Source organism: Indicator indicator, chromosome 6 (assembly GCF_027791375.1).
Source record: "Indicator indicator isolate 239-I01 chromosome 6, UM_Iind_1.1, whole genome shotgun sequence".
NCBI lineage: Eukaryota > Metazoa > Chordata > Aves > Piciformes > Indicatoridae > Indicator > Indicator indicator.
In genome coordinates, this window is record NC_072015.1 from 24,877,274 (window position 1) to 24,903,087 (window position 25,814).

Consider the following 25,814-nt stretch of genomic DNA (forward strand, 5'->3'; position numbering starts at 1 on the left):
AATTATGATCAAAACATCTTAAAAAGAAAAAAACAAAACAAAAAAAATTACATTTAAAAAGATATCTTAACTTCAGATAGAGAAACAACTTTTTGGTTATCTTACATCAACTATTATTTTTCTTCCTCAAAAATTTTCTGAAACACAGAAAGACAGAGAGGTCAAAATCCCTAAATTGAGAAAAGCAAAGCATACAGGAAGTGACAGGGTCAGACACGAGGTCATCTGCTCTATAAATCGGTATTTATGCCATTTGGGGACTATATGGCCCCCATGTAAACAAACAACAAAGATTCTTTTAAGTAATCTCTTGACAAAATGACTTTACCTAACAACAAAATAAAAGTTGAGGGTTTTTTCTGTTATCTCCTTTGGCAAAAGACTTTTTTCCCCTCCCTAAGCCTTAGGGTGTTGTTTTGTTTTTCCATAAGGATACTAAAGAAATATATCTTCTGAAGAGCATGGAAATAAAAATGGTAGTATAATGAAAAGACAATTCTCTGTAACTAACAGTTTATCCAGAATTATGTGGACTAAGTTGCTTCAACACCAACTCAAATGAACACAAAAGGCAAATGGCAGACCACAATCAAACTGCTTCCAATTGGATGATTTTGTATACTGGAGTAAATGAACAAAACCAAAGAATCCAAATCAAACAAACATAAAAATGAAATAAAAGGAAAAATAAGAAGCATTTTGAGGCTTTGCATAGAGGCATATCTTCTACTACAGCCTTGGCTAAAAGGGTTAGAAAGTAAAAGGATAATTGAGGAAGAACTGAGCCCATGGTCTCCTCAATGAACACAATAACCCCAAAGAGCCGTCCTGGAAGCACCAAGTTGTGCATAGCACAGCAAGACAAAGATATAATATTCCACGCACCTGCTGCTGGCTGTTTAAAGAACAGGCATTTCCAAAGTTGAGAAGAAATATCACCAAATAGAGTCAAAATCCATGAGCATGCATTTTTAAGAGGGATAGTACTGAAGAACTACCCCTTCCACTCTTAGAAACAGAATTCTAGAATCATTTTGATTAAATAGCATCAAGTCCAACCATGAACCCAACACTACCAAGTGATCATTAAACCATGTACCTCAGCACCACATCTAGAATTCTTTTAAATCCCTGGGTGACAGTGACTCAGCCACCTCCCTGGTCATCCTGTTCCAGTGCCTTGCAGTCCTTTCTGTGAAGAATTTTTTCCTCATACCCAATATAAACCTTTCCTGGTGCAACTTTGGGCCATTTCCTCTTGTCCTAAACCTTATTACTCAGAAGAGATCAACCCCCTCCTTGCTACAACCTCCCTTAAGGTAGCTGTAAAGATGTTTTTTCCCCAAGACTACCTCAAACTGAAGGTCGAATTAGTGTTTTTCTGCTTTTTAACGTTTATTTTATTTTCTTCAAAAGGAATTTGTCAAAAAGTGAATTTACAAGTTTTCTACTTCAAAGAAGTCAGAAGTGAATCAGAACTCATTTCAAATATTCTGTAACTGTAAGAACCAGCTTGCCAAATGAGACAAGCTTACAGATATTCCACATAGGGCCAAACTTTCTAGTTAGCTGAAGAAATTAATCACTGAAACTGTCAGGTTTGACATGCTGAATTTAAAGGAGTGAAACTTAAAATGAGCATCAGCACACTTTGATGTATACATCCCCCTTTGCCAACTGACAACTTAATCATGAGACAAAAAAAAAAAAAATTAAAAAAAAAAAAAGAAAGGGAAAATTCCTGACCTTCTATCAACAGCAATAATGTAAAGAATATATTTCAGGAATGAATGAAATACTGGGGAAGGAAAACCCCAGAATTAAAGAATCACAGAATCACAGAAACATTCAGGTTGGAAAAGACCCTCAGGATCACCAAGTCGAACCACTAATCCTACTTTACAAGGTTCATCCCTAAATCATATCCCCAAACACCACATCCAAATCACCCTTAAACACATCCAGGGTTGGTGACTCCACCACCTCGCTGGGCAGCACATTCCAATGCCTAACCACTCTTTCCCTGAAAAAATGTTTCCCACTGTCCAGTCTAAACCTACCCAGTGGCAGTTTGAGGCCATTCCCTCTTGTTCTGTCACTAATTACCTGGGAGAAGAGACCAACACCAGCCTCTCCACAACGTCCTTTCAGGTAGTTGTAGACAGCAATGAGGTCTCTCCTCAGCCTCCTCTTTTTCAAACTCACCATCCCCAGCTCTTTCAGTCACTCTTCATAAGATTTATTCTCCAGGAGTTTCCCCAGCTTCCTTGCCCTCCTCTGCACTGGTTCCAGCACCTCCACATCTCTTGCTTTGAAGTGCCCAAAACTCACCAGAGCTGAGTGCAAGGGGACAATCACCTCCTACTCCTGCTGGACACAGCATTTCTAATTCAAGCCAGGATGCCATTGGCTTTCTTGGCTACCTGGGCACACTGTTGGCTCATATTCAGTTGAATATTCAGAAGACCTGAATTTTATTTTTATTACTGATTCTGGGGGATAATCTGAAAATATAATCAAGTGTAAGGACAGGGCAGAAAGAAAAAGTTAAATCAATTCTTCCTACATATGTTTGGTGGTGAAATTGACTGTATTTCATAAAGGGAACTATTTAAAATGTATCACATAATAAGTTACAACTAGCTGTTTATAAAAGAGAGAAATATAACAAAAATCTTAACATCTGGCAATGTTTTTAAGAGGTATAATAACACAGAGCTATTAGGATATGAGGAACAACTTGCAGACATTGTAAATACTGTTACTAATCTTTCTTCTAACAAATCAACAGCAAGAAACCTGATGGTCTGTTGACTGCTGCACAATCAAGAGGAAAAATGAAGGAAATGAGCCAGCAATGTGTTCTTGTGGCCAGGAAGGTCAACACCATTCTGGGATGGATTAGAAGGGCCGTGGCTAGTAGGTTGAGAAAGGTTCTCCTCCCCTTCTACTCTGCCCTGGTGAGGCCACATCTGGAATATTGTGTCCAGTCCTGCATCCTTCAGTTCAAGAAGGACCTCAGGGAACTGCTTGAAAGAATCCAGCACAGAGCCATGAAAATGATTAGTGGAGTGGAACATCTTCCTTACCAGGAGAGACTGAGGGAGCTGGGGCTGTTTAGCTTGGAGAGAAGGAGACTGAGGGGTGACCTCATTCATGTTTATAAATGTGTAAAGGGTGAGTGCCAAGAGGATGGAGCCAGGCTCTGTTCGGTGATGCCCAATGACAGGACATGGGGCAAGGGGTAGAAGTTGAGGCATAGGAAGTTCCATGGAAAGAAACATGAGGAAGAATTTTTTCACTGTGAGGATGACAGAACACTGGAACTGGATGCCCAGGGGGGTTGTAGAGTTTCCCTCTCTGGAGATATTCAAAACCTGCCTGGATGTGTGATCCTGCTCTGGCAGGGTGGTTGGACTAGATGATCTTTCGAGGTCCCTTCCAGCCCCTAATATTCTGTGATTCTGTGTAAATGAGAGCTAGTTGAATTTCCTCTAAATTCACAAAGGAGAAGCACAGAAATAATCCTGTGCCCTGATTTTATATATGGGCTACATCACAGGGTTGTTCCACATCTCAAGTGGAACACTGTCATGAAATGAACAGATGAAATGGGTAGTTAACAACCCCTTGGTCCCAGACATGGGTCATTAAAGAGCTCTGAAGCCCTAGAAAACAGCTTAATGTGGTAAGTATTTTAAAAACACCTTGAGAAGGAATAATAATGGTAATACAAAAAAAAAGATATAGTGCCTGTAACAGAAAAACTGGTATTTTTTAGTTACAAATAAGATGGCATATGGACAACTATGATATATTGAAAGAGAAGCAAATAAATGTTTTGAGCAACAAAACTGTCTTACAAACCTATTTCAGTCTTCTGAATGAGTCAATAAATTGACTGCTGGGTCAGAGGTCTAGGCAGGCCTTCAAAAGGCATTTAATAAAGGCCTTCCACAATGATTCTTACAGAAACTTAGCTGACTCGAAGAAAGAAAGGACCTTACATACTGTAATCTTTAGTTATTAAATCAGAAAAATAATAAGGGAGAAGGGACAAGAAGAGAGGAATAAGTAACCAGATTCGATGCTGAAGGAAGATCATATTAGTAGACACCCAAAGGTAGCCATGCTTGATTTTGGCTAAATAAATACAAACGTAAATAAAGATACTAGAGGATTAAAATTAGTAAAAGTCTAAAATACTTAGTGATGAAAAGAGAAAAAATATAAAGTAAATAAAATAAAGTAACTTAAAAGAAATGTAATGAAAATCAGTTCTTATTCTACCGATAGAGGTGTAACAATGAGTTTATTCTTAGCACTGAAAATCATAGAATTATGGGATCACAGAATATTTGGGTTGGAAGAGACCTCTAAGATCATTGATTCCAACCATCAGCCTAACACCACCATGGTCATTAAACCATGTGTTAGGAAAACATATATTAAGCATAACAGAAAATGTAATTCAGTCATATATTAGCACATTCCATAGTGCATTTTTAATCACTCTTGTGTCCACCTTGCTCCTATTATGTGTGTTTGGAACTGGAGAGTCAGAACAATAATATTAATAGGCTGATGGTAAGGAATTACTAGTTTATGGTACTGGAGTTGAAGGGGTAAAAACTACACCGAATTGGCATAGAGGATCCTGGAATGGATGGAGTGAAGGAAGACAGAACTTATTTCCAGTTTCAATACAATTAAACAGCAGATGCATATTTAAAGCAAACAATGTAAATGCTTCACCCTGTGTACAATTCACTCCAGTGATGGAGCACTGGAGCCGACTGCCCGGAGAGGTCATGGAGTCTCCTTCTCTGGAGACTTTCCAAACCCACCTGGATGCATTCCTGTGTAGCCTGCCCTGAGTGATCCTGTTCTGGCAGGGGCTTTGGACTGGATGATCTCTAGAGGTCCCTCCCAACCCCTAACATTCTATGATTCTATGATTCTTATTGTCAGCAATACTGAATTAATTAATTTTGGAAGCAATTTGATGAAGAAGGTTCAGATTGCTGTCTGATTCATGACAGTTTGTAATCCAACAATTTCTTCCCCTTATTATTACACATCAGCATAATTTGCTAGAGGAAAGGAACACATCTATATTACTTTCTTTTTAGCTTTGTACTTAGTGGGTTTTCTAAGCCGTTGAAATAAGCATTTCACCAGGAAAGTAATTAGAAATGAAAGAATTTAAAACCAACTGGATCCCAAGTGATAATTCTGACAAAACATTATGTTTTAAAAAATCTGCCAGGGGAGCAAATTGTGCAGCTAGTACTGCTTTACCATCACAATAAACAGCTCCAGAGATCTGCATTGAAACAAAGATAATTCTCCACTGAATGAACAATGCTAAGTGAAGTATCAAAGCGTTTAACAATTAAACCATAATTACACTTTGCTCTTGCAAAGAGTAAAAAAAATATATTAAAAACTCAGTGCAAGAGATCTGTGACACAAACCCAGGAGCGCAACACATGGCATATATATGGTTTGTATAATCCCTTCCTGTTCAAACTTCTCTCCGATCATCCATGCAAGTTATAGATTTCCTCCTCTGGACTGTGGTATCTCCTCAAAACACCTCTGGTAGATCAGATGCATTCAGATAGCAGGTAGGTAGATCATGACCTCCTGTGAAATGCTGGCAAGGAAGTAATTTCTGTGTCCTTTTGTATTTGCTCTATTCAGACCAGCAAGGCAGCACAGCAGAGATCAGTAAGTAGACTACAGCAGTAGGTCCTGAGTGAGAGCCATGCACAAACAGGACAGCCTAGGTTTTGCCTGCTCCTGTGGCCCTTAATCCATGTGCAGTAAGAGGCTGTTCCAAAGACTGTCACTGGTTAGGCTCTGTCCAGTCCCTTAGGGTTTGGAGCAAGGATGGTGAATATGTGAAGCAGAGTTTCCTACATAGCTTCTTCAGAAGTAATCAATTGTGCCTAAAATTACCATGAACTGAAACAATACTAATTCAGGGGGAGACCAGGAGGGAATCTGTCTTGAAGCCACATCTCTTTTGGAAGCAAAATGTTAAGATATACTAACGCAGCTGCAGATTTTGTCACATTATCTCATGCCATTTTCTCAAGGACTTCTTGCATTTTATTTCATTAAGTACTCTTCAGCCACTCTACCCCAAGCCTGTAGTGTTGTTTGGGATTGTTGTGACCAAGGTGCAGGAGCCAGCACTTGATCTTGTTAATCCTCATCCCACCGATCTAACCTGTCTAGATCTCTCTGCAGAGCCTCCCAAACATTAAGGAGATCAACACTTAGGATTAGGCACTTAAATTCAGTAGAAGTGCACTATAAAATATATTGGATGAATCAAATATTCAATAACCAGATATTTACCATAAATAATTATGGAGACTAGAAGAGAACAGTTATTGTTTCTAAGTTTGTTCAAGGTCATATTCACAGATAAAATAGAAAATACCTCTCCATAAACAGCAAGTTTTGGTTATTGATCTATATCAACAACAAGGGTTGGGGTTTTTTTTCCCTCTTCATTTTATCCCTTTCTAGATGAACCACTTAGATTCACTTAGTATTTGTTGCTGTGCTATTTGTCAAATAACAGAGCTATTAATTTAAACAGTATTCTCCATCCCAAGAGGTACAATCAATAAAACCACATAGAAACAATGTCTGATTTCAATTGTTTCATCAATACGGCTCGTCTTGCACAGCAGAAGTTAACCTTTCAAAAGCTGCATATGGAAATATTTTACCAACACACTGCCAGCTAAGAATAATATGAAGGGCTCAGATTTTGTGCAAGACATAATTAATATACACTTTTATGGTCAAAACTTTCATCTGCACGATTTATTGCTCGGAGGGACAAGAAATTGTACAAGCTCCATATCGTGTGGAGGCATAAATATTAAAAAGTAAGATACTTATCAACATAAAATCATTTATATAAGAATGTAAAGACTTCACTGCTGTACTTGGATATGATGTTTAAGATTACTAGAATTTGTATTGAAGAAAAAAATGCTGCCATTCTTTGTTTATACCTTTGAAAAGTATGAATTAGCCATAGAACAACTAGTATCACTCTATATTGTTCTAAACCATTCAATGGATCATCTCACAAATACAGGTTTTGGAGAAGTTAGAGTGTTAGAGAAATGCCTTTTGCTCTGGAATTCATTCCATAACACATTACCCATACTTTTGTGCCTCAGAATAAAATAAACAGGGCCCTAATCATTCAGATTGAGATGCAGAAAGATCCTTAGACAGCTGTGGTTTCAATCCTGAAAATGAATCCCTTTACTAACCTCAGTGTCTAACCATCACCAATATTTAACAGCTCTTCTAACCCTGCATATAAATTGTTATTCCATTTGACCTGAAGTTCCTATCCCAGAAAAAAAAAACCTCCTTGATCAGAAATCACAGTCATTCTTTTTCCAGTCATTGAGAGTATTACAGCAAATTAGATAGAGATGGTATCAGAAATTAGAAAGGTTCAGTGTCTGTGTGGAAATAGACAGGTTCCATCTAAGATATAAATTGGGTTAGGCTGGAATTCTTTAAAAATCCATTTTCTCTTTCTTTAAATCCTGTTTTTCCACTTAATGGCAGCAGCAAGGTTAAAAAATAAACTAACCCTACAAACCAGTAGGTTAATAAATAAACTAACTTTACAAACCACTAAGTTAAAAAATAAAAAACCCACCAGGTTAAAAAATATATTAACTCTACAAACCACTGTCTTTCTCCACATATGGCTGGCCAGGACTCCACTGTCATGACTGATTTGGAGATGAACTCATAGAATTATAGAATTGTCAGGGTTGGAAGGGACCTCAAGGATCATCGAGTTCCAAGCCCCCTGCCATGAGCAGGGACACCTTCCACTAGATCAAGTTGCTCACAGCCACATCCAACCTGGCCTTAAAAACCTCCAAGGATGAGGCTTCTACCACCTCCCTGGGCAATCTGTTCCAGTGTGTCACCACCCTCATGGTGAAGAACTTCTTCCTAACATCTACTCTGAACCTACTCACTTCTATTTTTGTTCCATTCCCCCTATCACTACCTGACACCCTAAAAGTTCCCTCAGCAGCTTTCTTGTAGCCCCCTTCAGACACTGGAAGGCCATAATAAGGTCTGCTGGCAGCCTTCTCTTCTCCATACTGAACAATCCCAACTCTCTCAGCCTGTCCTCATAGGAGAGGAGCTCCAGCCCTCTGTTCATCCTCATGGCCCTTCTCTGGACAGGTTCCAGCACCTCCATATCCTTCTTGCTCCAGAACTGGATGCAGTACTCATGGCTAGAATAGTTTTTTTCATAAGGCTGTTTCTGCCTTACTAACTTTTTGCTGCTGTGAATAGAGCTCATTGTGGCATTAAGGATTCACCACAGTCCTTCTTTCTCCAGTACTGCTGACTTTTTAGCGTACTCATGCTGCCAGTAGATGTCTCATGTCTGTCACAGAAAGCTGTAGTAGTAGTTTGCTCTGCTTGCATCCAGAGGTCAGGAGTCCTGGAGACAGTGAGCAAGTATGTTTAGGATAATATGGCAGGCCCAGACAAAGAGTCCTGCCTGGAAATCCTGATGAAAACTGCAAGAACCTTGCATCAACCTTGGTGGTGGTGGTTCCCAGACCCAAATGGAGAAACTACCTCTGAGATCTCTAGGGAAGGAGGTTCCACAACCTCTCTGGGCAGCCTGCTCCAGTGCTCCGTTAACCTCACAGTAAAGAATGTTTTCTCTTGTTGAGATGGAATTTCCTGTGATCAAGTTCACATGCATTGCCCCTTGTCCCATCACTGGGTATCACTGAAAAGAGCCTGGCTCCACCCTCCTGACAGCCACCCTTCAGATATTTGCACACATTGATCTTGCCCCTTATCAGACTTCTCTTCTCTGGACCAAATAGCCTCCAGTCTCTGAGTCTTTCTTTATTTTTTATTTTCTTTTCATTTGTTTCTTACACTTTCTCTCATACAGCTTTCAGTTTCAATGAAGGCAGGAGCCTTCTGGATTACTATTTAATTACTGGCTTATAAAACCATGAAATAAAGGAAATACCCACAGATAAGAGTCTCTGAATAATTTGTCATCTCGTTTGTAGCAGTACAATAAGGTTTCAAAGTAAACTAATCTTCAGAGGACTAAAAATAAGAAATCAGGCTCTTAATTCTGTTGTCTCTTTACTAAGAAGAAATTCAGTATTCAGCAAGACAGAGACATGATTTGTCTGACAGCTTTTTTTTTAATTGACCTTCATCAGGACTCTGTAGCAACCAAAGCTTTCTTAATCTCTTCTGTTTCTCCCAGTCTTCACTTCTGCTCCCCAGTCTTACCAGGCTCGTCATTTCCCCCTGCTCCCTTTAAAAATGAGAAGCTATTGCTTTCTGTTTCTGTACCCTAACAGAAAGCCACTGAGTTCTAATTGTCCAGGACTGTTCTGTCTTCCACCACCTTTATTTTAGGAACATATTTTGACACGATGACATAGTAATTCCTTTGAGGAACGCTCCCCAAGTAATCACACAAAGCCATGCACTTACCTTATTGCTAACCAGCAGTTTACATTCTGCATTTTGATAATCATAACTTAGTTTAATTAGTGTCATTTATTTTCCATCACCAGAATTCCCTGAATTTCTTTTTTTTACCTGCAACTTCATTCTTCTGTTCTCTTCTTCTGAACTCTGCTTTTCTGTTTCAAGCCTTTCTCTCTTTCCCCAGTCAGAGGTATTCTCAAACTCCATTCTTTCCATCTGGGAAGGGTTAGGGTAGGAGGAAGAACAACCAAGAGAGAAAAAAATAAAGAGAAATAAAGTTTTAAAACTCTGGGGTTTTAACCAGGTGAGGCTAATGGCCCCACCAGAGCATAAGGAGAGCATCTTAGAAACCAGTCCAAGATATAAGTTGTCTGTGTTTCATGAAGTTAAAAATTTCAATGCACAAATAAAAAACTGAGGTTACATTTTCATAGGTTGTACAAAAGTAAAGCATAGGTTATGTTTTAACATAGCAATTAGAGTAAATATATAGAATAATTATAGTACTACGTATAGTAAGATACATAGTAAGCATCATAATTACAGAATCATAGAACTTTAGGGGTTGGAAGGGACCTATAGAGATCACTCAGTCCAATCCCTGGGCCAAATGAGGATCACCTAAAGCAGGTTACACAGGAATGCATCCAGGCAGGTTTGGAAAGTCTCCAGAGAAGGAGACTCCACAGCCTGTCTGGGCAGCCTGCTCCAGGCCTCCAGCACCCCCACAGAGAAAAAGTTTTTCCTTCTATTCCCATGGAACCTCCTCTGTTCCAGCTTGCCCCTATTGCCCCTTGTCCTGTTACTGGACATCACTGAGCAGAGCCTGACTTCATCTTCCCGACACTGCCCTGCACATCTTTTTCAACATGAATGAGGGCACTCCTCGGGCTCCTCTGCTCAAGAGCCCCAGCTCCCTCAGCCTGTCCTCACAGGGAGATGTTCCGCTGCCTTCAGCATCTTTGTGGCTCTGCTCTGGACTCTCTCAAGCAGTTCCCTGAGGTCTTTCTTGAACTGAGGGGCCCAGAACTGAACATAATATTCCAGATGCAGCCTTCATATATTTATAACCATTAATGAAGTCAGTTATAATAAATTTTATTTATTTCCCTGTTATTTATGGAACAACAGATTTTGTTTTAAAAAACATTGAGGCTGATTTTGGTCTGAAAGTGTCAAAATTCATGCTCTATTCCCCAAAAGATTAACATTCAGCATGTTTTGAGCTACAGCTTGTTTACACTTTAGAAGGACTATTATGAAAGCTCATTAAACTGAAGAAGTTCTAAGGGATGTGTTTGGTACAAGAAACTGCAATTCTGATAACTATAGGAAGGATTTTTAAGTTTTCATACTCCTCTGTTTCTTGAGGTCACAATTAATAGTCGTAAGGGAAATACTATATTTTATGCCCAATGGTGTAACTGGGCTTTCTGAGTTCATTTATCTAATCCACATACAGGAGGAATTAAATATGCCAACAAAAAGTCATGCTGCTAGCTCATATAAAGTAATTGTCTAATAAATTATTTTATTTACTTTTCAAAGAGAGCTAAAGAGAGGTTTTGTAAAGAATGTTTGAAGTGTTTCTCAGATTTAAAAAGCAAACTTGATAAATTTAATTTATTTTTAAGCACAAACCAGGTACTTCAGGTGCTAGCAGATACTGATCAGAATATTACTACTGGTACTTAGGAGAAGATTAAAAGAGTGTAAAATAGATTAAAAAATGAAAATGAATGATATTTCAGTTCTTGCAACAGATGACAAAAAAAAAAAAAAGGAGAAATGCTAATATCTAAAAGTCCAAATTTTTAAGACCTCTACAATTTTTAGTTCTGTAAGAACTGAAATCTATTATTTGGCAAAAGCAGAGGCTGACAACAGTGCAAGGCACAAGATACATGTGCCAACAAGGCTTTAGAAAGAGCCAGAGAGGCAAATTTTTCAGACATTAATTACTTTTGTTTTTAAAAATCAGTTTTTGTCAAATAATGAAAAGCAAAGCAAAGAGAATGAAGCATCAGAGAAACATAATTCAGACCCTGTGAGTTGTAACAATGTGATTATCCAGCTAAATCAAATAGTAAACCTGTCTGCTCCCACCTAATTTCTGAGCAAATAAAAGCAATTAGAAACTCTCTGAAGTTCAAGAGGCTCATACTGATTTTCAGAGGAAAGCAGAAATGCTTTTGAATCTCTCTAGTAAGGACAAAAATCACATTTCATAGAAAATAACAAGTGATTATTTACTAATAAGGATAATATTTGTCCAGATATTTTGCTAGCTATGATTCTGTATATGATAAATCACAGGATTCCTCAACAGACTGAGAAAAGTAGGGCAAGAGAAAATAAAATTAGAAAGCAATTTAAAAAAGGAAGAAGAAAGAAGAGAAGGTGCCTTTTATTAACCAGGTTGGAAAAGACCTTTCTTATCATTGAGTCCTACCTATCACCCAACACCATCTAATCAACTAAGCCATGGCACTGAGTGCCTCATCCAGTGTTCTTTTAAACACTTCCAGGCATGGTGACTCCATCACCTCCCTGGGCAGCCCATTCCAATGGACAATCATTCTTTCTATGAAGAATTTCTTCTTAACTTCCACCCAAACTTCCCCTGGTGCAGCTTGAGACTGTGTCCTCTTGTTCTGGTGCTGGTTGCCTGGGAGAAGAGACCAACCTCCACCTGTCTACAACCTCCTTTCAGGTAGTTGTAGACAGCAATAAGATCTCTCCTGAGCCTCCTCTTCTCCAGGCTAAACAGTCCCAGCTCCCTCAGCCAATCCTCACAGGGCTTGTGCTCAAGGCCTCTCCCCAGCCTCGTTGCCCTTCTCTGGACACGTTCCAGCATCTCGACATCCTTCTTAAATTGAGGAGCCCAGAACTGGACACAGTACTCGAGGTGCAGCCTAACCACTGCTGAGTACAGGGGCAGAATGACTTCCCTGCTCCTGCTGGCCACACTATGCCTGATGCAGGCCAGGATGCCATTGGCCTTCTTGGCCACCTGGGCACACTGCTGGCTCATGTTCAGCCTACTGTCAACCAGCACCCCCAGGTCCCTCTCTGCCTGGCTGCTCTCCAGCCACTCTGACCCCAGTCTGTAGCACTGCATGGGGTTGTTGTGGCCAAAGAGTAGAACCCTGCACTTGTTAAATCTCATGCCCTTGGACTCTGCCCATCTGTCCAGCCTGGCAAGGTCTCTCTGCAGAGCCCTTCTACCCTCTAACAGATCAACATCTGCTCCCAGCTTGGTGTCGTCTGCAAACTTACTGATGATGGACTCAATCCCATTGTCCAGATCATCAGTAAAGATATTGAACAGGATAGGGCCTAACACTGACCCCTGGGGGACACCACCAGTTCCTGGATGCCAGCTGGCAGTGACACCATTCACCACTGCTCTCTGGGCCCAGCCCTCCAGCCAGTTCCTAACCCAGCACATTTCTCATGATAAAGATCAGTAAAAGGCAAACAGCAGACTTGCTGGAGGTCGTCCCTGCTCACCTCCCTTGGAGGTGTCCCTGCTCACTGTAGGGGGCTGGACAAGATGACCTTGGAGGTTCCCTTCCAACCAACTGCAATCTGTGAATCTGTGTTAACTCAGATGATGAGAATACATTCCTCTCCTCAAAATAAAGCAATCTAAAAAGCTTCAGAAATCTATTTCACCCTATAAACAAGATTTGGAATGTTGTTTGTTTTTCAACTGAAAAAAAAATAACAAAAAATTCACCAAGCTTATTTTCCAGCTATTAGCTTTCTGCCTTCAGAGAAAGTAGCTTTTCCACTCAAGAAAAAAAAACAAACAAACAAACAAATCAGTTTCATAAGCTGATGGGGCTCTGCAAACTGTTTCAGAGCTGTACAACTTGAGCTGCTCTGAGATGGACCTATTCCCCCTCACTGAGCTTAAATGCACCCGTGGGATCATTTGACCTCCTCCATGCTCCACAGTTTGAAACAGTTTGAAAATCACCTGATCCACTGCACAAGCAACTTGCACAGACCTGCTTTTCATTCCATCACACAGACAGAGAGAGCAAGATGAGGAAAGCAGCTCCATGAACTTTTCTGAGTGAGGAAGTTGAGCCAGGTGCTATTGAAAATGTAACATGAGCCAAATATTACAAAAATACTAGCTGCCTTGCACTGACCTAATGACATTTTTGTGGGCATATATGAGGATATAAAATATAGACCTGTGCATATACATACAGACATGTTCTTGTGTTTCTGTAAAGGGAACTTGGCATTTCAAAATTACTCTATTTCTGCCCTTCAATACATGAAATGTAATGCAACCTTCAAGTTAATCTAATGCTGTCTTAAAGTCTAGTGTTTCATAGATTCATATTCATAGATTCGTAGAATGGTTTGTGTTGCAAGGGACCTTAAAGATTATCTTGATCCCTCCTCCTTGCCCTGGGTACTAGATCAGATTGCTCAAGGCCTCATCCAACCTGGCTTTGAACACCTCCAGGGAGGGGGCATCTATGAGCTCCCTGGGTAACCTGTTCCACTGTTTCACCACCCTTGCTATAAAGAATTTCTTTCTGATCTCCAGTCTAAATCTGTCCTCCTCAAACTTCAACCCTTTCCCTCTCCTGTCACTACAAGTCCTTGTAAAAAGTCCCTTCCTGACCCTCTTGCGGGTTGCTTTCTTGTGCTGGAAGACAGCTCTAAGGTCTCCCTGAAGCCTTCTCTGCTCCAGGCTGAACAACTCCAACTGTCCCAGCCTGTCCCCATAGGAGAGATGCTCCAGCACTCTGATCACCTCCATGGCTCTCCTCTGGACCCACTCCAGCAGTTTTCCTTTCATTTTCCACATAAAGCTATTTTACAAAAACAGTGACACTTGTTTTTCATTTTGCAATCCATTACTGAAACTTCAATTAAAAAAATGCAACTTGGTTAAATAGCAGTGATACCTACCTCATATCTAAGTGGTGAGTTTGTTTTTTTTTTTGCATATAAAATATACATTGCCATGGCTGGACTCAATGATCTAGAGGTCCATTCCAATAAAACCATTCTAAAATACTTACCCTTTATACAGGATCATAGGATTCTGTATAGAGGATGAGTATTTTAGATGCTCTTGGGTGGAACTACAGATTCTGTCTGATAAAGGAATTGAAAGGTTAAGAAATAATTGGCAACATGTGGAAAACAAAAATAAACCAACCCCCCCCAACTCAGCATGTTTCATTGTCCCTTCAAATGTGAATATTTTCCCTCCAGGTAATGTCTCCAGAAACTTGCACAGAATTTTCCTTTTCAAGAGGAAGACCAGAAGCATGGTAGAAGCAGAGACTGAGGTCAAGGTATTGATAGTGAAGTGGATAATTGCTAAGGTGAGTGGTGGAGGTGAAGTACAGTGTGCTGACCTTTTGAAACTGGATAATTACGTCTTACAGCCAACACACACCCATCAATGACTAACATGAAAGACTGAGCTCTGAGAAAAACAGACACAGAAAAAGGAACTCCTCCTGCTACAGTTCATTAGCAGGACAATCTTAATGCTCTAGATCAGTTGAAGGCAATGTAACGCTGCCTGAGGCTCAACATGTTTTAATGAAAGAAGATTTTCTCCTTTGCACTCTAGAGAAGGTGGAGTAGGGTGAAGGACAATAGCTGCCTATCTCTAATGGGAGGATTGGCAGTGAAAAGAATGTTGACAAAGAAGAGATGGAATAGTGAATATGATTTCAGATGGAAGACAAAAAAATTCCACGCACTCCTCAGGAGCAAAGGAGAAAAGCAGAAATATTTTTGTTGTTGTTTTAGCATAAAACTTTATTCGTTTCCCATAAAACTTGGGATAAGATAGGAAAGTGCACCTAGAGACTATGATCCTGAGCTTTCAAAATGAAGCATTTAAAATAGAGGTTGACAGAACACAAGCACTATGGTAAAAAGCTGTAGTTTAGATTTGATCTGATTGATAATGACATTGGAATGTGTTGCCCAGGGAGGTGGCTGATCACCAACACTCGGTGTGCTTAAAAGTCATTTAGATGTGGTGCTTGGGGATGTGGTTCGGGGGTGAACTTGGTATAGTAGGGTTGATGGTTGGACCTGATGATCCTAAGGGTCTTTTCCAACCTGAATGATTGATTCTGTGACACTTTAACCAAAAATTCTCTCAGCAATTTTTTTTTTTTGTTTTACAAATTGACATTTTCTAACACCAGTATTTTCTGAGAATGTTTTTCCAAACATCTTAAATGAAAGATTTCCATACAACATACTTTTCCATACAAGATACTTTTCCATACAAGATACTTCACGTTACATGCAAGGCCTTTTCCACAGCAGAACTGATTGGAAACAGAGGAGTTTCATTTATTTATGTACCAGCTGAACCTTACTCAACCATAGTCAAATTATGAACTTCTATCTATCTTCATACTAACACTCAACTAGCAAGTCCAACATGGCCTAAAGACTTCTGACCCAGAGAAGCAAGAATTCTTGTTTAAACTAATAAAATAAGCTTCTGGCAGCCTCATTCAAATACCTGGAAAACATCTGTTTCAGCTTACACATATCAGAAATGAAAATTTAAAATCAACATTCTTTCTCTTTGTGCTTTCAATGACTGCACAGAGCCTTTATGGGTTTTAAAGCAGGATGGATGAATACACATTTCCAAGATTCTTGATATCCTCACTATGTCATGCATGAAGGTAATTTTCACTCGTCTACTCTACAAATTATTCTACAAACTCAAAGCAAGAGACACTCTTAACTGAAAGTTTAACAAGCCACAGATTAACGATGAATTAAGAATCAAGCCACCCTCCTAAAAGTTGAAACCTTTTGGAGTAACTATAAGGCTTCATAAAGAAATTAGTGAATTTTTCTCTTCCTGTAGTTACACACAAAACTCAGCACTCTGCTTTTGAAGCAAATGTTCCTTTTCTGTAACTCAGACAGGAACATTGTCTCTCAAAACCGGTAATATCCAATGATCTTTTCAAAGCCTAAGTCAACAGCTCAACAGTTGTGCAATCATCTTCCAAGTTATTGCACACTGGCAAGAAATGTAAGGATAGGGAATCTGACCTGGGAGTCCTAGTGGACTAGTAAGCTATCCATGGGATTGCAATCTGCCCTTGTGGCCAGGAGGGCCAATGGGATACTGGGATGCATTAATAAAATGTGTCCAGCAGCTCTAGGGAGGTTCTTCACCACCTCTACTCTGCCCTGGTGAGACCACACCTGCAATACTGTGTCCAGTTTGGGGATCCCCAGATGAAGAGAGACAGGGATCTGTTGGAAAGACTGCAATGGAGAGCTACAAGGATGATGAAGGGACTTGAACATCTCTGTTATGAGGAAAGACTGAGAAACCTGAGGCTGTTTATTCTGGAGAAGAGAAGGCTGAGAGGGGATCTTATCAATGTCTAAAAATATCTGAGGGGTGGGTATCAAGATGAAGATGCCAGACTCTTTGTGGTGGTGCCCAGAGATAGGACAAGGAACAAACATGAACCCAGGAAGTTTCACCTCAACATGAGGAGAAACTTCCTTGGTGTAAGGGTGCTGGAGCCCTGGAGCAGGCTTCCCAGAGAGGTTGTGGAGTCTCCTTCTCTGGAGACTTTCCAAACTAGCATGGACGTGTTCCCGTGTGGCCTGCCCTAGGTGATCCTGCTCTGGCAGGGGGGTTGGACTGGATGATATCTAGAGGTCCCTTCCCACCCCACACTTGCCCTGTGTGACTGAAGACAGTTCTGCAATGATTATTTACATCGTATGTGACCATTTCTAGAATTCTTTTCTTTTTTATCTAAAAGAGGTAATCAGACTCTCAGAACCCATAGCATTCCTTCCATGGTAAAGGAAAGACAAACATTTGCTACCTTTTTATTTGACAAGCGCTTCAATACTCAATATAGGAAAAAAAAAATTACTCTGATTTTTTTTTCTCTTATTGTGAATAAGTCTGCCAAGAACACCGTTTAGTCCATCAGCAACCATACTGAAAGCATGATAAATATTACTGTGCCTGACAACATCTTAAGATGCCAAGCCCTGCAACAAATTGAACTTCTTAATGAATGCTTATATCCCTAACAATGCATGTATCTGAGTACCAGCATGTTTCATAATCAAATATTTCTTCCTTCTGGTTCTACTCAAATGCTGAAGTCTGCTGCAAGCTGATACCATTGCACTGTGTTGACACTGAAAGAAAAGTTGCTGATTTACTGGCATTTATTTTCTTCTTCCTCCATCTGCACACAGAGAAAATTCTTTTGTGTGTATGGTTAATTTACTACAAGTGATTTATGCAGGAATATAAGTTGCCCATAAATACATTAAAAGAAAACCCCAAAACTTTAAAGGTTGAAACTTTACAACAATCAAAAAAGAAAAAAAAAGCACACCCAAAAAAAAAAAAAAAAAAAGAAAAAAGGGCAGGGAGGCAGAAATAAGTCCAAGAAAAGGAAAATGCTGGGAGTGGGGTAGGGAAAATTGAGCTCATAGATCTTTCTTTCCATGTGGTTTCTAGCATTGCTTTCATCAGATTCTTTTAAGGTGAAGCTGATATGGTCTGATCTTTTCAGTAATAAATAAATAAGCTCTCTAATCTCAGTCAAAGAAAGAATTCACATTCAGTTAATGTCTAGGAGAATGCTACTTGAAATTTGTAAGGCACACATGTAGCTAAAACTCTCTGGACTTCACAAGCCATCGTTCATCTAGATAGTGAGAACGTCAATGTGCTAACAAGTGCATAGCTGCACTTGGAGAGGCTGAATCTTTAATCTAGGGAATGAACAAGTAAAAAAATTCTCATATGAACTAACAATCAACTCATCTAGGAAATGTATCTGAAATGTCTTTCTTAAAATAAAAGTCAAAATTGAAAATTCACACCTTAATCTTTACGTTTCACATAAAGTTTGAGCTCTTGACATTCACAGCTAATGGTGGGGGTTTTTTGGTTGCTTTCCATACAGCAGCAGGCTTTTACTCCCTTGTGACTGGATTCTGACAGAACACAGCAGGAGTGACAGTGGTAACAGATTACATAAACTGTGTTAAAAAATGCTAAGTGAATGGCAAAGATTGTTTTAGGCATAGGGATTATAGCAATTATTTCCCTTAATTTAATTGGAAATCTCAAAAGGCAGTCTGTTTGGAGCATTTGTAACCAAAAAGATCTGAAGCAAAATGTGAGCTTTCATCCCTTAATCTGCCTCAGTGACTTTTTAGCTTTATGGAATAATAACAATAAAAAATAAAAATAATAAAAAGGAGGCGGCTTACTAGTTCCCCAGTGTGCTTAAATATTAGACATTTTGGGATATATTTCAAAAGAAGGTTTAATAGGTCTCTGCTGAGAAACATTTCTCTTTGTTTGTTTTTAAATAACAGTTTCAAAGTTTTTATTAAACTCTGTGTATTTCCCTTTTCATCTAAGTATTCTTACACTACTAAAATGCCCAGATTAAGAGTTAATTTACTTGTGTTACTATTGCTGTTATCAAGGGGTGGGGCCTCGCGGTGCATGTGGCTTATTGCTTTTGTTTTTTGTTCCTTCTTGCATTACTGGGGTTGACCAGATTGAGAGTCTGAGGATCTAAAGTTAGTTGACTTGTGTTACTACTGCTCTTATCAAGGAGAGGGGTCTGGAGCCACGTGTGGCTTCTGGGTTTTGGTTTTTTGTTCCTCCACAAAACTAATACAACAAACTTCTTCCCAAAATGAGGAACACAGAATAGCCCTTTAGAGAGCTGAGAATGACTAATGTAAATCTTTTCCAGCACCAAGATAAAGAACAGATTTGTCAGTTCAGAATCATAGAATTGTCAGGGTTGGAAGGGACCTCAAGGATCATCCAGTTCCAAGCCCCCTGCCATGGGCAGGGACGCCTCACACTAGATCAGGTTGCTCAGAGCCACATCCAGCCTGGCCTTAAAAACCTCCAGGGATGAGGTTTCTACCACCTCCCTGGGCAAACCTGCTTCAGTGTCTCACCACTCTCATGGTGAAGAATTTCTTCCTAATATCCAATCTGAATCTACCCATTTCTAGTTTTGCTCCATTCTCCCCAGTCCTATCACTACCCGACACCCTAAAAAGCTTGCATGCTTATGAGTAGAAATACATATACAGACTGTATTGGAAACAAAAATAAGCTCCTATTCTATTGAAGAGGATGACTGATTAACATCTTTTTATAGCCCTAACTCTCAGAACAATGATAATTTACCTAAAATTTACTAAAATAAATGAAAAATTGGGTGTTTTTGCAGATAAACAGCATATGAATTTAATTGCAGTTCAGACTAAAAGCCTGCCTCATTTTGCTTCAAGTAGTTACCTATTGCTGTGTGTTTAGTAATGCTGTAAGTTACTGTAACTAGAATAAGCCATGAGCCTTTCTACTAAACACTCTAAAAGGAAGATAATAACTCTTACACAAAAAATACAGGGATCTGACGCAAGAAGATGATTGTAGAAATGCAGAAAAACACCTGAAAAGGAAAGAAAAGTGTGCAATGGATAATATCTCTCTTGTATATTTATTTAGTTTTGAAGTTTTACTTGCCATACAGAAGGTCAATATCTCTCTTACATCCAACCAGATTCTAAGACAACCTTCCATCCTGACTTCATTTTGCTGGCTTGACCCAAATACGTAGAAAGAGACCTCACCTAGAGTACTGCATCCAGCTATGGGACCCCCAACACAAGAAAGACATGGACCTGCTGGAGGGAGTCCAAAGGAGGGCCACAAAGATGATCCTCTGAGCACCTCTCCTATGAAGACAGGCTGAAAGAGAGTTAGGGCTGTTCAGCCTGGAGAAGAGAAGGCTCCAGGGAGACCTCATAGCTATATTTCAATATCTGAAGGAGACCTAGAAGAACTCTGGGGAAGGACTATTTAGAAGGGCTTGGAATGATAGGGTGAGGGACAATGGTTTGAAACTGGAGCAGGGCAGATCTAGGTTGGACATCAGGAGGAAGTTCTTCACAATGAGAGTGGTGAAATACTGGAATGGACTGCCCAGAGATGTGATTGAAGCCCTGTCTGTGGAGGCTTGAGACCAGACTTGCTGTGGCCCTGGGCAGCCTGATTTAGTTGTAGGTGTCCCTGCTGGTTGGGGTTGGACACGGTAACCTTTGATGGTTCCCTTCCAACCCAAAGCAATCTGAGAATCTGTCTCTGTGAACTGTAAGAAAAGAGTTGTTTTAAAGAAACAATATCATTTTTACAGCACAGTGGGCTGGTAGCAAGTGCCTCTAGAAATCATTCTACCATTTTCACAGGATCACACAGGATCAAAGGATGTTAGGAGTTGGAAGGGACCTCTTGAGATCATTGAGTCCAACCCCCTGCCAGAGCAGGAGCATAGAACCTAGCGTTGGTCACAGGAATGCATCCTAATGGGTCTTGAAAGTCTCCAGAGAAGGAGACTCCGCAACCTCTCTGGGGAGCCTGTTCCAGTGCTCTGTGACCCTTACAGACCCTTCCTCCTCATGTTGAGGTGGAACCTCCTGTGATGTAGTTTATATCCATGTCTTCTATTTCATATGAATCATATCTCCAATAACAGCCTTGGTTACAAAGCCCCTGCAGAATCATCTGGCACAGTGTTTAAACACCTGTTACCACACAGTTTAAATCAGGAACTGATCCGAACTTCATTGCCATCAGCACGTTTCTCCTCTGCCGATGTAAACAAGGAAAGTTTGGTGCCTCTATCAAAAAAAAACCCCAAAAAACCAAAAAAACAACAAACCCCCAAAGAAACAACCACAAATCCACAAATCACTCATTAATTTTTCCTAAGGTTGAATCCTTTGCTTGAAAGTAATCTGAATATGCAGTGCTTTGGCACTTACTTCCGTGCCAGACAGTTCTCTGTAAGCATGAAGGCCAAACAGGAAAATTCCTATTACACATTAACCAGAAAGAAGAAAGTGGGGAATGGGGAGAGCTATGGCTGGTTGGTTGTCTTCCTTTCCTACCTTCCTCGAAAGCAATACTTCTTTGTTGTAGAAGCAATACAGCTCTTTGGTATAGCTGAGCCAGAGAGAAAAGTAGATTTCAGCAGTAATGTGACTTTTTATTCTACACACATAAATTGGGAAGCAAAATTGCTTAACCATCCTGAAAGTGGAATGAATATAACTATATCCTAGATGACAGGCATGAAGCTACATTAATTCCAACATTAAATGTTGAGGTACCTTCTTTATTCCACAGAAAATGACAGCTCCTTTTAAAACTTCATTCCAGTTTCTCATGTGTTTTAACCCTTCAGAGGCATGCAAAGAGGAATAAAAATTAACTAATCCATTTACTGCCAACCTGAAATTCTATAGATGACTACACAGGAATGGATTTCACAAGGCTTCAAGGCTTGTGTAGCTTTGTGACTCAACATAAGAAGTGATTCCTAACAGTCCTGCTGAGTCTGCAATGGAAACTGTTCATGAATGCAAAGGTGTTAGATCCTGGATAAATAAGGTACCACTGGCACATTTCTTACTGACATCATGACAAGAGCTTGCAAAGTGACAGAGTTAGTTTGCATCGAAGAAAAAATAAAAGTATACAAGACACAATAATTTCTCATTTTTTGGGGTTTATTTCCAAGAAAATAAAGCCTTTTCTTCTTTTTTTTCTTTCTTTTTTTTTTTTTTAAGTAGTAAGACCAAGTATTTGTCCTATCTAAAAAAAAAAAAAAAAAGCATTTGATTTTCAAAACCTATGAAAGAGAGGGGCTGGACCACCTCTGCTATGAGGACAGATTAAGGGAGCTGGGGCTGTTCAGCCTCCAGAAGGCTTCAGGGAGATCTAAGAGCAGCCTGCCAGCACTTGAAGAGGGCTACAAGAAGGCTGCGGAGGGATTGTTTCCAAAGGCCTGCAGGGACAGAATGAGGGGCAGTGATTTGAAATGAGAGCAGAGCAGATTTAGATTGGATGTGAAGAACAAGTTCTGCACCATGATGGTGGTGGAACACTGCAACTGGAAGGCCACTATAAGGTCTCCCTGGAGCCTTCTCTTCTCCAGGTTGAACAATCCCAGCTCTCTCAGCCTGGCTTTGTGGGAGAGATGCTCCAGCCCTCTGATCATTTTTGTGGCACTTCTCTGGAACACTTTTTATTTTGTTATTCTTATTTTCATTAGAGCTTTTTAGTTTTCTTTTCAAATTCATAAATCTCCCTTTTCCCTCTTTCTCTTCCCTCTGGAAAAGGAGAGGATTTAATATACAGTATCTATCACTTGTCCAGTGGACAGCCCAACCCTATCCCTTGACAAATACCCACATTTATGTTTCTTCTAAACATGTTTCCTCACAGTATAAGTTTTCATTGTTCAGTTTTAACAGAATGTCCTTAAATACTAAAAATCCTAGTCTTAGGTTGTATTTTTATTGCCAAACATCTATGGAAGACCCAGGAAATATTGGCAAGTACAACTCAATACAGCTTAAATATCTTGTTAAAAGCCAGTATGAGGAAAAAGAAAAGTCAATGAAACAACAGATTTTTTTTCCAGCACTTTCAAATTACACTTGTAGGAAAATAGGCAATCAAATGGAACCTTGACTTTATGCAACATCACAAATTATACTTTATGTTGGACAATGAAAACATTCACATTAGGTACCAAATTTCTGGAGGTAACACTAAATATGAACTGGTGCCTGGTTGATGAAAATAGTGGAAAGAATAGTTAGGGCTCTACAAAAATTCTTGCCAAAGCAGCACATCAGAATTCATTCCTTACTCTCCAACTACCTGTAAGCTGTTATAATTTAGGCAGGAAAAAGAAATGTGCGTGTCTGAAGTAGTTTTCAAAGTACTTTTATCAATCCACGAGTCAGCTGTGTGGTAACATCACCATCCCATTTCACTCAAGCCTGAAAATCACACCAACCTCTCAAAGAAACGAGGGATTGAGCCCTGTAAGGAAAGCTCCAAATTCTAGATCTAGTCCAAAATAATTAATTTTTACCACAGGAAAATTAACTGAACTGAGCTCCTACTCTGTAAAGTCATCTGAGCTCTCAAATAATTCAGATGTGGCTTTCAGAAAATTGCCTAATGATATTTTAAAACTCAGCCTTGAGGATTCTACTGTCAAACAACAGACTCCTTCAGCACACTAAAACAGACTACAGGCCATTCAGAAGTACATAAAATCATTACAAATATAATTTTTGGGGCTTCATTTCATTCCTATGCAACATTTCTATTCATCTTAGGTGAGAATGAATCAGAAAAAATCACAGAAGCCTTAAAAGTTACTGGTTTATATCTGACAATTATTATGTTTTCTGCAGGATTCAGGGGACAATCAGAAGGCATCTTGGGGGCCAAGCAAAAAGTATGGGCAGAATACATGGTCTAAATTTCCTGTAAGATTAGCAGTGCATCACTCTTTCTAATTCATGTGTATTCTAAATGAATGAAAATAGCAATTACAGCTAAGCAGCTCTGCAGTATCTTCATGCTTTAAAGTAATTTCAGCATAAAGATTTATTTCTGCAAAGGTAGAAATAATGCAGAATCTTTAACAACCTGGATCTCCAAAAAGCCTGTCCCACTTTAAGCAGCATTTAAGTGCCTGAGAACAGAAGACTTCACAGAATACTAGGTTAGAAGGGACTTAAGGATCATCTAGTCCAACCTTTCTTAGGGAAGTCTAGGTAAAATGGCCCAAGACCCTGTCCAGCTGGATCTAAAGTGCCTGAAGTTGGGGACTCCACCACCTCCTGAAGGAGAGTATTCCGAAGGCTGATTGTCCTTGTGAAAACTTCTCCTCCTGTGTCTAAGTGGAATTTCTCCAGGTGTAACTTCTTTACTGTGATGATTTACAGTAATTTCATTCCTCTGTGAACCTTCCATTTTATCTGCAACCACTTTTAAAGGAGAAAGGATCCTAAGGCATGACAAACCATGTGGCTTGAGCTCCATAGCACACAACAAAGTGTTTAATTATGCAGAACCATTTTCACCTGTGGGAATGAAACTATTATTTTGTAAAGTGGAATGATTTTCACCTGTGGGAATGAAACTACTCTTTTAAATATGGTTACAGTCTTCACCCTCATTTTTACCCATCATGAATCATAGACCCTCTACTCACTCATTCATGCTCCCAATAGAGTCACCTCCACCTAATGCTTAGGCATCAATCTATTAGGATGAGAAAGCTCTTTACCTAAACAAATTTCAAGCTTCTATGTATCAGTTCTCCAAAAAATAAAATCTAAATTTGATCCTGCTTTGGCAGGGGGGTTGAACTCGATGATCTCTGGGGGTCCCTTCCGACCCCTAACATTCTGTGATTCTGTGAAGTGATACAGTGTGAACGCTCCCAGTTTTACTTCTAAAGCTGTGGAAGAAACTATGTTGAACTAAGATCACTGAGAAATAAAATAATAATTAAAAAAAAAATAAAAGGGATGTTGTTAAGTACTACATCTATAAAATGAAAAAGAAAAGAAATCGTTTCTTTTAGCCAGAACACTTGAGTTCCAAATTTAGATGTTTAAACAATTTTTAAACAATTGTTCTGCTTTATCAACTCTTTTAAAAATAACAGAATTGTTTGGGTTAGAAGGGACCTCAAAGATCATCCAGCTCCAACACCCCTGCCATGGGCAGGGACACTTTCTGCTAGTTCAGGTTGCCCAGAGCCACATCCAGCCAGGCCTTAAAAACTTCCAGGGATGGAGCTTCCACCACTTCTTTGGGCAACCTGTTCCAGTGTCTCACCATCCTCATGGTGAAGAACTTCTTCACCATAAAGAGATCTGTTGTTTCCAAAAATAAATATTGGCTCTTTGTTCTTAATATATGTTTTTTCTAGTGAATTTCAACTGCTTTCTCCAGAAGCCTCACTCACCTCAGTGGAGTTTCCTCCACCTGGGAAATGAAAGGTAGGGAACTGTTAATTGTTCTTTTGAAGAAAACAATGCAGCTAAGTAACAATACATAGTTGCCATAATATTCAGTGTCAAAAGCCTACATACTGCAAGACACAAAACCAAAACACCTTTGTTTTAAAAGATGTTTAAAGATATTTCTTTGTCTCTAACACAAAATCAACACCTCTGGTGACTTACCTTCAACTTTGTGCACCAAAAAAAAAAAAAAAAAAAAAAAAGAACAGAAATGTCTCTGCCTAAGACAGAAAAGGTTAATTTCGCATGTGGTCCTTTTCATCTAAGGACACTTCCTTTGATACTAATGTTCCAATAGGCTAATGTACCAATTAGTA

The 25,814-nt window shown here is 39.5% G+C and overlaps 1 protein-coding gene across 1 annotated transcript in view; it reads right to left on the reverse strand.

The window, feature by feature from the left end:
• The window catches only part of CCDC102B (coiled-coil domain containing 102B), a 111,683-nt gene that overhangs the window by 75,269 nt on the left and 10,600 nt on the right, over positions 1 to 25,814 (reverse strand). Inside the window, 1 exon segment of the mRNA XM_054382008.1 lies at positions 9,550 to 9,762. Within this exon segment, the coding sequence (XP_054237983.1) occupies positions 9,550 to 9,762 (213 nt within the window).